The sequence below is a fragment of the Thunnus albacares genome, chromosome 14, assembly GCF_914725855.1.
Source record: "Thunnus albacares chromosome 14, fThuAlb1.1, whole genome shotgun sequence".
NCBI classification, from domain to species: domain Eukaryota; kingdom Metazoa; phylum Chordata; class Actinopteri; order Scombriformes; family Scombridae; genus Thunnus; species Thunnus albacares.
The window spans coordinates 28,157,876-28,172,464 of NC_058119.1; the positions used below are offsets into that span (position 1 = coordinate 28,157,876).

At 36.2% G+C, this 14,589-nt stretch overlaps 1 protein-coding gene across 2 annotated transcripts in view; it reads right to left on the minus strand.

Annotated features, from left to right (window-relative positions):
• Window positions 1-14,589, minus strand: part of LOC122997251 (ovarian cancer G-protein coupled receptor 1-like) — a 105,386-nt gene that overhangs the window by 46,508 nt on the left and 44,289 nt on the right. The window contains exons 2-3 of one of the 2 annotated variants that reach the window (XM_044373292.1): window positions 3,628-3,858; window positions 2,832-3,019 (exon numbers count right to left, since the gene is read on the minus strand). In XM_044373292.1, coding sequence (XP_044229227.1) covers window positions 2,832-3,019; window positions 3,628-3,843 — 404 coding nt within the window. In that variant the 5' untranslated portion in view covers window positions 3,844-3,858. The other variant, XM_044373293.1, reaches the window with a different exon arrangement.

The following is a 14,589-nucleotide window of genomic DNA, read 5'->3' on the forward strand; positions in this document are numbered from 1 at the left end:
GCTGTTAATTTATTTTTCTTTTAATGATGCACATTTGCTGCCAGTTAATCTAAATCTTATTCTGAACAGAAAACAAGTTGTACTTCATATGACATGCATTTCCTGTTACAAACATGTGGCTGATATTTGGTTTCATCATGTATATATCTGTAAAAGCTGTTGGTTAACACCCTCAAAGTTTTGCAGAGCTTGTGAAGCTGTCACTCAGTCACTGCAGCAGTTTCCTGTTTTTCACCTTCTCACTGTACAGACTGTGAAAAGCATGTAGGGGTGAACTTTTCCATGTACCTCATTTGTACCTCACTTTGGATAAAAGTGTTTGCCACATGAATAAATGCAAATCTGAACATAAACTGCAAGAGATATTCAAACAAAACTGGTACAGATACAAGTCTTATCTCATCCACTTGGACCTACTGAGCAATATTTTATACTGTGTAATATTGCACAGGCTGGTCATAGGACAACTCACTCCATAAGCTTTTAACCTATACATCTAATCAGTTATATGAAGGTATCATTCAGGCTGGATGGAAATATGTCATGTAGCTCATATTAGTCTGTTCTGCTTGTGGCTTTTTAGTTGTTTTTTTTTTCTTTTTTCATATGAGCAGAGAATCAGGACTGTTTGTTGCTGTAAATGAGTTTTTATCCTTCAGGTTAGCCAAAACCTTTTCAGTTCTTACAATGCAATGCACATAAAGTGTGCAGAGTTGATGCAATTCAGTCACAGTAATGCTTAAAAAGTCAGAGAGAAAACCTTAAAATACAAGATTTCAGTTGCAAAGGTATCTGTGGACTAACCAAACAGGTATTTTGGGCTGGGGAGAGCAAAATGACAGATGTGTGCTCTGAATGGAGTTGAAATGACTCAATACTTGTTTTTTTAACTGTTCTTTAATCACATATGATTACATAAATTACAACTACTATAATTTATCATCTTTTTTTGTATACTAAACAACATATCAAGTAGTAACCTTAAGCTCTTAGCAATCACACGTTATCTTCTGAAAATGCATCTTTTTCCTAATAAGGTGTTATAAAGTGTTTGTTGGATCTCTGCTGTTGCAGTGTCAGCTGATTAGTGCAACAATGAACATGATTAAGTTATTTGAAAGAAAAAAAAAGAAAGAAAAATGCCTCCATGGTATTACACAGTAGAGTTGGGCTATATGATTATATATACCAGAGACAACCAGCAGGTTTAATTCACAGAGTTAGTCAAAAGTAAACATTTTTGTCTAGAAACAAATTTTTATTGAATTTTCATGAAATTTACAATTTCCTATAAGAGTACTGTGATATAAGATTTTTATCAATATTGCCAAGTCATGGCATGCCAACCACAACCTCCCCCTAAAATATAACTTATATTAAATAAAAAAAGTAAATCATATGTGACTCAAGCCCCCCCCCCCCCCCCCCCCCCCCCTTCCCAAGCTCCCAAATAATAAAGATACATTAGTCAATTGTAGGACATCAGTAACAAGTTATAATGTGTGTAATGCTCTCCCTGTAGAAATAAGATGGAGTGGCAGCTATAATAACAGGGTGATCATGGTGTTGCTCAGTTGAGCAACAAGTAATATCTGGTTTGCTTCTTTAAGTAAGGGGACATAACATGAACTTTGCAGGTCTACATTTTTATTCTGGGCCTCTACTGGAATATTTTTGCATGACTTACATTTCAAAAAATAACTGATTAAAAAACTTATTTATCTTATACTGGCCCTTTATGCAGCCCCTCAGTTCAGCCTCTGTGTGAAACAGGCCGTTTTTGCTCCTGTCTCCCACTGAGCCCACTCTATTCTGATTGGCCAGCTCCAGGAAGCTCCCCCTTGGCAGACTTAAATTATGAATATAAATGACAGAAAAACACAAAAAGCATGTTATGTCCGCTTCAAAGGATAATAATGATAGATATCAACTTCCAGCTAAAAAACAAATAAAAACATGTTCCCACTAACCACTTCTCTCACAACATAATCAAAACAATGATTTTTTTTAAATCTACTTCTGATGGTCTTTGTTGTCATACAGCAAACACTTTATTTATTTCTTGTTTGCTAGTTTAAGTGTATTTTAGTTAACATTCAGACACATTACAGTTAACATCTGTTTTCTCCCTTTTCTTTCTCCCTCTTTCTCTGCCTGCATGGAGCTGACTGTGTACATGTTGTTGTCTTTCATACTGATGATCTGCTGTTATCATCACTGTCCATTCTGCAACAACACAGAGAGGCCAAAAGCTTGTCTATGGCCCCTTTCCTCATGAAAACATACAAAATCAAGTCTGCAAGAGGACTGGACCTAAGAAGCATTACACTAAGGTCGCTGAAGGTAGCATTATATCTGGCTTCTTCTACCAGAAACCAGATGATGTTGGGTAGAAACAGCATCGTGTAGATGAGCAGCACCAGGACCAACATTCCCACAATTCGGCGTTTTTCATCAGAGGAGACCGAGATGGCAGCAGACAGCGATTTGAGGGTTCCACCCAGGAAGAATATGAGCAGTGAGAAAGGAACGAGGAAGAAGATGGAGAAAATGGTGATTTTGACTCTATAATCACGAGGAGAAATTAAAACAAGGACATGAACAAGAGGAAGGGTCCAGATCACGACACAGACTACAAGAGAGTTCTTGATAGTTCCACTGAAGCGGTACCACAGTGGCCATGCGATGAGCAAATACCTGAAACACAAGATACACAGTCTATCATCAGATACAGAATATTCCTGACTTCAAGGAGATTCAGATTTATATGGTAATATAATGGTCATACACATGGAAGTAGCTAAAAACATACAGAATAGACAGATAGCTACCTTTCCAGGGCGACACAGACCATGAAGCCAACACTGGCCAGCACGCTATAGTAGTAAATATTAAAGAGGATTTCATAGATGTTCCAGCCCATAGGTTTTGCCAGTTTGACGATCATGCAGCAGAGCTGAATGATGTCAGAGATGAGGAGGTTGATGATGTAGATTGGAGCAACATTGTTATTTTGCACCTGCAAGAAGACAATGGTAGAAATAAACAAAGCAGCTGGAAACATTGTTTTTTGTTCAATTTTCTGGTGTTTTCGTTTAGAAATTGCAAAAAATACAAGTTTCATTCATGCATTGGCCAATGTCTCTATGGGAGAGTCCAGGGTCATGTAAAATCTGTTTATTAACACTGAACACAAAGTACAGCTGAGGCAGATCACATTACCATTAGTTTAGCTGGTATTTGGTTATAAACCAAAGTATTGGACTTTTTGACCTGATGATGGCACTAAAGGAAAAGTCAGGGGATCAACCAAATGAATGTCTGTACAAATTTTGTTTTAATGAAAACCCAAAATAATGAGCTCAAATAATGCTGTACAAATTGTTCTGATAAACCTGACGACAAATTCTTCTCTACAAGTTAATGATGCTGTTAACTTCACCTTAAGAGAAGCTGGAATGAAGCTACACATGTTAACTGCATGTGTTTAAGGTCCAATTAGTTTAAATTTGTAGGTCATTACAAGACTTCCTTCCAGCCAGCAAGCAGGATGAAGATTCTTTACAGACAGACTGTATGACAGACACATGACCTAAAATTAATAAATCTTAGTCATAAAGTACTCACCTGGGAATAAAGAAAGTAGATGGCCACAAGAGTCAAAGGAAGGCCGATACTAATGATTACGCATGTTATCACATACATAATATATGGTTCACCATAATAGGGATTGTGGAGTTCATTGTTAAAATAATAGTTGTAGTCATAATCATTGTAGTCGTATGTGAAATTGCTGAAATCATAGCTTTCCATCTGTGAGGTGTTGATGTAGAAATCTTCCATTCTTCAGAGTGAAACCTGTTGTATGAGAGATCAGGTTATGGAAGTTTTTTAGGAAGTGACATCACTAAAGTCTTGAGGTGCAAGTTCACACAAATACAGTGTATATTATAACCATAAAAAGGTGTCTTGGTTACATTTTCTCTTAATAATATTTCTTCAGGGCTGCAACTAACAATTATTCTTCAGTTTCCTATTTTTTTCTGACCAACAATCTAAATCCTAAAGATTTTTTAATGTACTGTTGCATATGACAAAGAAAAGGAGCAAATCACAATGTTTAAAAAGCTGAAACCAGAGAATATTTGATCTTTTTCCTTGAAGAATGATTGAAACAATAATTTGATTATCAAAATTCCAATAAATATAATCAACTAATCATTGCAGCCCTATATTTCATCAAAGAGTAATTTTTTTCAGAATATGCAAGTCCTTGCAATGTACTATATGTAAATATTTTTACATGATGATGTGAGGTCATTGCCACAGAAATTCATACAGTTATTTCAGTAATTTAAGGTACAGAGACATTGGTCTAGGATGTTTTGTCTTCTGCACTTGACATCCCACCAGTTGAATAACTCTGTGCTCTCTGATTTTGAACAAGGAGGTTTGCATGTCTGACCAAACCATTTTATGAATCATCTGCATATTTTATATTTTGTTTACAGATTGTGCACTCTGACTATGTTTTGGAGTGAAAATAAATTAGAGGAAACAACTGCAGGTTGGTACATTCACCATGTTTAACAACACTAACATACTGGTCATCCCTGTAGTGTACTGGTTAAGACTCATACCACAAAACTACAACATTTATGTCCAGTTTGATTCCAGCAGATCTTAGTTGCATGTCATCCCATTCTCTCTCTCTCCTCATTTCCTGTCTGACTCTACTGTCTCCTCTCAATAAAAGCTAAAATGTACCAAATCACCAAAAAATAAACAACTAACAAACAAACTGAGAAACACTTATTCGTTCTGGGATGGAATCATTAATTGACTTTAACCTATCTTGGGTTGTATAACTCTATCACTCTGTTAGACTTTTCATCAGTAACATTTTGTCACAGTACAGGAAACTCTTTCATATCTCAGCTGTCATCAAAACTGCAAATATCACTATAAATACCTCTATGTGGATCAATGTTGGCTCAGAACATACAGTAAATACAAGAAAAGCAGAAACTTAATAATGAATATTTGTCTCTTCATTCTTCTTTATTAAGCTAACTTCATTTAATTCAAAATAGTTATTTTTTTAATGTTATTATCTCTTAGTTTTTTTCTCACCCTTTCTTTTGTCTTTGTTACACAACTTCTGTTCATCAAAATTACACTTAGAGGAAAAAGACTCAAATGAAATAAATCACATCTGGTTTAACCACAGTATTCTGTACGTCCACAGTCCAAAGCTGTCTGCTTGTCACAGTTTGCATACTCATTATCATGACTGTTTGCAGTTCTAATGTCATTTTTACAATCTCTACATACACAAGTGAAAAAAATAATGTCACAAAATTGACCTCCAAACAGTCTACAGTAAATATGGTGAGTGATAACATGCAGTAGGTTCCTGCTTCTACGGAAGAGATGAAAAAAAGTAGACAGACATGAATATGTAAAGTACATCAGTACAACAATAAGGTACTTATTGACAAGTGGGTGGGAAGAAGGGGTGGAGACCAGGGGAAGCTGAAACAAAATGGTAGCACCATTTGCCATCTGTGTGCAAGCACTGCTCACAAATCACTTTTGTGAAACAGGCCCCTATAATGAAATAGGCTCAGGGTCGGCTGCTGGTATGGGCAGTATAGGCAAAAGCCAGGAGCTCCAAGGTAATGTAGGGATTCCCAATGATGCAGGACACATAAATACTTGGCAACAGCAAAACAACACTGGAAGACGAAAGTGCCCTCTATGTTTTCATTTTTTTTTCATTTGCATTACCAACATCCGAGATTAACGCACTGAAAACAGGGGTCAAATGTTGGTCAAACGTTGGTGAAAAACTGGAGGGCGGGCCAAAATAATCTTGGGGATAATGGGACACACTTTCAAACAATCTCTCCTTGAAAGCACTTATGGTGTTTTACATACTTTCTCACTTCTGCACCACTGGCCAGTAGCATTAAGTTGGCATGACCAATTTTGGAAAGCTGCAACCCAATGGTTTCAAACACTGTTTGACCATCTGACAAACACTTCAGTTAAAGCATACTGACTCTGTAAGATCTCTCCAAAAATGGGGGAAACATTCATTCATTATTAAAATATTCCCACTTGGCGCTGGTATTTAATGGTATCTGACTTTCTCTGCTCTTCTACACCAAGGTGAACTATTCCACACAGATGTCAAGTGTAGAAAAATCATTTGTCTCTAGTAAATACTCAAAATGGTCTCTGGCTACTTACATCATCATTAAAGCCCAATTTGGAGACATACGTGGCAAATAAAACTACAAATGCAGATTTAATTAAAGATGCAAGCAGTGATGATCGGGCCCTCGCTCCTTCACTCTCGTCGGGGTGTGCCAGTCAAACCACAGTTATTGCAGAGCAACACCATACAGCAATACATTTATCAGAGGGCACCTGACATGGATATGCATTTTAATTAATAATGGCCATAGCATGTAGGAGATAACTATCACTTCCTGTCCACTATGTGGCACCAGAGAACACTTACTAATTATACATCATGTTGCTGTATATCATGTGTATACCTCGACATGTAAATTTCATGTAAATCAAATGTTTGTCAAATCAGGCTGACTTCCTGTTGTCACCATGATGAAATATTGACATGTAGATGTGTTCAGGCCTGGACTCTTATCAAGCATGAGAAATTTGGCACAGATTGGACAATGCACATTCAAGTTACAATAACTTTATATATATATATAACTGTTTAATGCCCCAAACATCAAAATTGTCCGGAACGCCACGCCAAGGGCATTCCATGAGAACTAAAAAACTTAGCAATTCAGCATCGCAAAGCTCTATATATAACAAATTTGAAGTCGCTCGGTTAACTTTCTAGGATGAGTCCGTTAAAATACAATGCCTGTCAATGGCCTCAGTTTCCGAACAAAATGCACAATAGATTGAAAAAGGCTGAATTCCTGTTGGACTTAGAGTATGGCTCCAATAGGCTTTTTTTAAAGTCTGGATATGTTACATCTGCCTACCAAATTTTGTACATTTTTACAACAAATTTAAAGGTGGGGGCTTTAACTTTGACATTTTGTAGGGGGCGCCCTCCTCAGTGCCCAAGCCCGTTTTTCATACTAATTGAAGCATTTATTAGTTTGAACATATATGCAAGGTTTTGTTAGTTTTTATACATCCTAAAGGCCTCAAACATGTATTTGTAAAATGATAATGGCTGGCTTCCTGTTGGGCAAAAAAAAAATTGAAAATATGTATTATGTCAAGAATGATGAGAGCAATGAACCCACTGACTTTCATGCACATCAAAGAAACTTTGTTCCAAAATGGCCTTGCATTTTGGGGTCAATATGGAGCTTGCTGGCCATGCCTGTGTACAACACTTGTCAATGGCTTCACTTTGCAAAAAAAATGCAGGGGATTCAACTTTGAAATTTCATAGGAGGTGCTATCAAACCATTTTGTCACACTCCTGTCCAAGATCCATAAAATATATAAATGTTCACCATTTCTGACACATGTCCAAAGTTTTGGAGGTTTTGAGCACCTTTAGCCCCCCAAAAATTGTGAATCATTTGGGCAAAAAAAAAAAAATTCCTTGTATTACAATGGGGCCATCACACTGCTGTGCTCAAGCCTTAATAAATAATGGTGTGATGGAAAAGCAAAGCTCTGAAAGACTGTCCATTAGTCAGGTGAATCATCCTGAACTCAGAAAACTAACAAATATGTCATCATTGAATCAGGAATAAATTAAAGCTGCAAGCAGCGATGATCGGGCCCTCAGGGTGCACTGCAGTCAAACTACTGTTATTGCAGAGCGACACGATACAGATTTACCAGAAGGCAACTGGCATGGATATACATTTTCATGAATACTGGACATTGCATATAAGAGATAACTATCACTTTCTGTGTCCACTATGTGGCACTAGAGAACACCCACTAATTATACATCATGTTGCTGTATATCATGTGTTGACCACACCATGTAAATATCATGTAAATTGGATGATGTAGGTGGCGCTATGACTATTAATAAATATTGACATGTAGATGTGTTCAGGGCTCTTATCAAACATGAGAAATTTGGGGCAGATGGGACGATGTAAAACAAAATTACAACAACTTCCTGTTTAATGCAGCTAATATGTTTTGGGGCCTGTCAATGGCTCCATTTTGCAAAAAAAAAAAAAAAAATGCAAAGTTGATTCAAAACGGCTGACTTCCTGTGGGCTTAGGGTATGGCACCAAGAGGCTCTTTGTATGTCTGGAAATTATACATTTGATACCAAATGTGGTACATCTAGGTGAAACCTAAATGTGGGGGATTCAACCTTGAAATTTGAAAGGGGTACTATCGAGCCATTTTGCCACATCGATGTCCAAGACCCATAACACATATAAATGTTCACCACTTCTGTGCAAAGTTTCAAAAATTGTGACTCGTTTGGACAAACAGTAATTTCTTGCATTACAATGAAGCCTTCAACCTACTCGGTGCTCAGGCCTTAATGAATAATTGTGTGATGGAAAAGCAAAGCTCTGAAAAACTTTCCATCAGTCAGATGAATCACTGAACTTCTGTGAATCCAAGAAAGTTAAAAGAAAGCTAACAAATGTGTCATCACTGAATCAGGAATAAAAAAAATTTTATCAAATTTTTCACCAGACCTGATGTGCATGCCAAATTTGGTGAGTTTTTGAGCATGTTTAGGGGGAAAAATTTAGGGTGTAAGTGGCGTAATAATAAAGAAAGAAAGAAAGAAACAAACACACAAAAAACAATAGGGTCCTCGCCCTTAGGCAAGGACTACTGTTTTACAGTAGTCCTCTGCCTTTTGGGCTCGGTCCCTAAAAAGTCTTCAGCCAATATACTGTATTTGCAGACACTGAAGACAGTTATAAGTTTTTCACTGCAAGGTGAAGTCAGTGAGTTTCAATAAGCTGTTTCTCACTCTTGGACCTTCCTGTTTTTCTAACCACAACCAGAGTGACATTTTATCTCAGCAGCTGCAGATGAACAGAGAGAGAAACTAAATGAGATTCTAAAACCGAGCATGGGAATGAACTCTTGTCTCTCTCGTGTGTTCTGACTGTAAGATTGACTGAGTTTGAGATTTTCAACTTTTCAAACATTACAGTTACTTGAAGGGACTCTTTCACCCTGTCACTATAGAACATTTTTTCCTTTAATTTTTAAATGTTTTATCTCTATTGAGCTGTTCTGGAGTTCTGGAAAAAAAGTGCATTCATGTACCACTTATTCAGGTGATATTTTAAAATTACACAAGTCAAAGCTACTGAACGGTATAATATTCAATTAGTCAATGACAGCAAACATATAAAATTTATCTGTACTAACTAACAGGATGTAGGAGGAAAACCGCTTGTTCTTTAACACTCCTACAGGGCTAATCTGGCCATTGTTACAGTAAACTGGCAACTCTGTGTATTTTCATTTTTAATCAGTTGGTAAATGCACAAAAAATATTTTCGATCTATAATCACTTTGGTAATTAAAAGAATAGCAGCATTACCTTTTTAAAATGTTGTAAATTTCAACCGAATTCACACTGGAAACCTGACTTGGTGTTGTGAAGCTGTTAACTGTAGAATAATCAACCTTTCTTGTTGAATTATTAATCATCTTTTATAATTTAGTATTAGTTTTGATGTCAGTATTACATTCATGTGATTTTTTAAAATCTTATCCCATTCATTGTGTTTACATAAAAAGGTTTTTTTTTTTTCTTTCCAGCACATTTACACACATCCATGTGTTACTCCAGTATGTTTCATTGAAATTACCTCTCCATGACTGTAATAAGAGAAGTAAGATCAATGGATGAAACATTCAGTCTGAGAATTGAAAAGAAAGATTTGTACTTATTAAGATTATTCAATTCAAAGATACAGTAAGTCTTCACTTTGTGGAAAATAAATACAGTAATAATGTGTATAAAGATTATTGCTTTGCTTCCTCTGTTTCTCTACATTTCTTCTTTGTGTCCGAGTCTCAGAGCTTTGCAGAACGTGTTATTAAGTGTGACTTCCTGTGTGACTAAACCACAGTGGAAATGAGAGCTTGTTTGAGAAGAACTAGTGGTAAGTACGTGACAATACGTGCATGGTGGAATTATAATGTGCATTTATTGTCACATATTCAGTTTTCAGAGTGAAACGCCACAGCTTCTCTCCACCAACCACAAAACCAATAAACAGTTCTGAAGTCCATGTCTAAAATATAATGGAAGGGTATCTCTTAGAGATCCTCTTTTATATTTTCAAGACATGCTTTGAACATGGTATAATCCCGAAAGTATCGTACAAGTCCATTATTAAGCCTGTTCCAATGTCATTGAAAAATGACCCCAGGATATCCCTTAATTATAGGGACATTAGCCTCCTTAGTACAGTTTACAAAATGTATTCTAATTTACTGAACAACAGGCTCACACAACATTTAGAAATGGGACAGTATCTTGTCGATGAGCAGAATGGATTTAGAAAGAAACCAGCCTGTAATTAGAAGGTCGGTACTATTTAATGATGGTTTCTTCTTTTTATAATAAATATGTTGTATTGGCTTGTTGGAATTCATGGTGTCTTGTAGGCCCATGCAGGCTGGGCATACAGTTGTATGCATGACACAATAATAAAAATTTCATTAATTTCATTCATTCATTCATATAAAATTGATCTGTACTAATTGCAGACTAATCGGGCCATAGTAAAAGTAAACTGGCAACTCTGTGTATTTTCATTTTTAATCAGTTGGTAAGTGCACAAAAAATATTTTTGGTCTATAATCTCTTTGGTAATTAAAAAAATACCAGCATTACATTTTAAGATGTTGTAAATTTCAACTGAATTCACACCAGATACCTTACTTCTCACTTAGTGTTGTAAAGTGCAGCCCCACAGAGCTGCTTAACTGTAGACTCAGAATTTGAATTTGTATCTGTATTCGAATAAAAGTGGAAAGAGACTTCCTGTTTTTGTTTCTATTACGCTTTTAATTTTAGAAAATTAAAGTGTTACAATAAGTCTTCATGAATAAACTAACTTACGAAGGAAGTCTTCACACCGGGTCTTGAGCTGGAATCTCCCAGGTCATAGACGACTGCGCTGACTACTGAGCTAAAGCTTTACTCATCATCTTAGTGCAGACAGACCACTACCTATTTATACACCCATAACACAGAAACAGCACAGGATGTAACATGTAGGGAGGAGCTTGTACTTATTAAGACTATACAAATCAAACATACAGCAAGCCTTCACGTTGTGGAAAATTACAGGGTGAAGAAATCTTCAAACAAATACATTAATAATATCTATAAAAATGATTGCTTTGCTTCTTCTGTTTCTCTATAGATTTCCTCTTTGTGCCTGAGTCTCTCAGAGCTTTGCAGGGTGTGTTGTGAAATGTGACTTCCTCTCACTAAACCAAAGAGGAAATTAAAGCTTGTTTCAGAAGAATGAGTCCTGCGTGGATTACTGGTAAAAAGGTCACATATTCAGTTTTCAGAGTGAGGCAACACAGCTTCTCTCCACCAACCACAAAATGGATATACAGTTCTGAAAGTCCATGTCTAAAACATAATGGAAGGGTAACTTGTATTGTATACATTTTCTTCTATTATCTATTACAATGCATTTTTCCCCCAAAACAGAGTATTTGACTTCCATAAATTACATTTAAGTCTGGCAGTATTTCAGGCCAAGTGTGAACAGGAGGAACAATTATAGAGACCTATAACTATTTCAATGTACATATGGGCTTGAGTTCTCTGTTAAGAACTACTGTCACACCAGCTGTTGATGATGTAATAAAATTGCACCATTTCAACTATGAATTTTGAGTTCCCCCAAAAGTGAAATGTGACAATGGAAAAAAATAAGGGTGATCTCCAAAGTTGGACATGTGAGGTTTTCACTCAACAGCAACAATAAGACTCATTGCTGTAACAGTAAAGGTCTAATCTTCACTTTGAGCAGCTACAACCTTTAAACAAGCTTTCATGGTAATACATCAATAATTTCACACTGTTATTTAAAAGAACTTTTGACATTTAGGTTAACCTTAACAGTCCTCTCTCCATGGATTAAAGCGTATCATTAACAAATGCAGTGAAATATTGAATTAAGGTATGTGTTTTATTGTTAAATAATTTTATTGCTTCATTTATGTACTGTAGGTAAGCAAAATAGTACTTCTTCCATCACTGTTGAAGTATGAGGTTATATTCAATGAGTATTTCCCACTCTTATCTATAGGTTTCACTTTTGTAGGTATGTGGTTTTGACTTTTAAAGTCAAAGGAGTTCATCTTTTCCTCTAAAAGGTTTGTATAAATATACAATCACACTTTTAAATGTATGAAAAATCCAATATTTTTAAGTACAATTTTGATAGACTATAATGACATAATGCCTTATGAATAACATAGAGAATTTGTTTTTGAATGCAAAAAATAGTCTGCACATTGTTTTACCAGTCATAGCTTCAACATTTTTAAGCAAGTTTTGGGCCCATTCACTTGAATTTCAATTAGTGAATTGAAAACTCTTGATGAGTTTGTGTGTAAAACAAATTATTTTCCTAATTTTCATCAAGTCTATTTTTAGAAAAGGAAAGACTTTTAACCCACATGACCTGGTCAAAGTTTGATTTGAATGGAGAGTGCCCACACCTTTTTGAACATTTACTGCTTCCACATAGTTTTAGACTCATAAGTCCCATTACTTTGGCCAAATCTTACATTAAGAACCTTTTTCAATAGGAAATTTCGTGGTGACTCCATTGATACAGGTTTGAAAGTGGTCAGACTTATAGTTTAGATGTCAGAAGCCTCTGTTTGACACATAGTTCATGCCCATAGATTGCCTCCCCATTGGTTTACATTGTAAGGTGTGATGTGGCACTGCAGCTTTCAGGGCTTATTAAATCCAAACCTTTCGAGTTATTACAAAGTTTTCAGCAACTTTTTTTCAGCACAGTGTCATAAATCATGTATCAAAGTTTGAAGCCGATACCATTAACGCCCCCAGAGGAGATAGCGTTTGTTCGGTGTCCAAAATTGGGGCAAAGTCTTATTTTGAAAGGCTGATTGTGGACTTCCTGATTTAGGTCAGGGGTGTCAGCATATGATTTCTAGGTCTTGATGAGACGAATAATTGAGTTTTGGTCTGATCTCTCTACGACATTCCTACATTTTGTTACATAGGTGGCGCTAGAGAGCACATTTTGGCACTTTAAGGGTTAATTTTTACATTTTATCAAATTTTTCACCAGACCTGATGTGTGTGCTAAATTTGGTGAGTTTTTGAGCATGTTTAGGGGGTTGAATTTAGGGTATAAGAAAGAAAGAAAGAAAGAAAGAAAGAAAGAAAGAAAGAAACAAACAAACAAACAAACAAACAAACAGACAAACAAACAAACACACGAAAAACAATAGGGTACTCGCCGTTAGGCATGACTGAACAAAACGATTTTAAATAAACCAAAGCTGTAATTAAAAAAATAAACCTTTTCAAAAAACAATAAAAAAAAAATTTGCAACAAATTAATGAACAGGATCTTAAACTGGTGGTCTGGGGCCACGGGAGGGTTCAGGAGCAGCAAGGGCAAGTGTGCTCGTTATGGATCATGCGCTTTCACTTTGTGCACGAGCAGATCCATTTCCTCTGCAGAGAAACGCTCCTTCTCACTACTTGGTAAATGAACCATCATAATAGCAATCCACCAAGGTGAAAGTGCACCTGGCTCCTAAAGGGAATGGGAGATAACACTCTGACTGGTTTATTGCATGCACTTTGGACAACCCCTTTGAATCATCCGCCTGGCGCATCGACCATTTTTCTGCCAGCTTACTGCTTACAATACACAGGAAGACAGGGCTGTGAAAGGGGCAAAAGCATCCTCTGGTGGTCACAGACCATAATACTCTTCCTAAAACCACCAGTGGTGGGAGAAGTACTGAAGTAAAAGTAACAATACCACGATGAAAAAAATCTTCCCTTAAAAGTATGCATTCAAAATCTTACTTAAGTAAAAGTACATAAGTATTAGAAGTAAGATGTAGAAAACATCAAAGTAAAAGTACTCATTATGCAAACTGTACTCACTCAGATGAATATCATAAATATATAGTGTATATTTATAAGCACATATAAAAATATAATATATATTTATATATAATATATATTTATAAGCATAGCTTGAGAGAGAGACATGAGAGACAGCTTGTATGTAAGCTGCATTTTAAAGCTGTCTTTCTCTCTGTCCCAAAGTGGCTCAGTGAATGTGACAAGACAAGAGAAAAATAACAAACATACTGAATGTAAATGGAAAAACTAAAGTTAGCTAACAAACAGTTGGGTGTGAAACAACATCAGCAATGAAAGAGATACGTGGAGGTGTCAAACTGGGTTATATTCAAAGGTAATGTTTTTCCAAATGAAAGAAGCGATGCATTAATACAGTAAATCACAGTAAAGTCAGAGTGAGGAGGTTGGGGTGGACGGATGGGACCTAGGTTCTCATACTGAGTCCTGTGTGTGGTTATGTTTA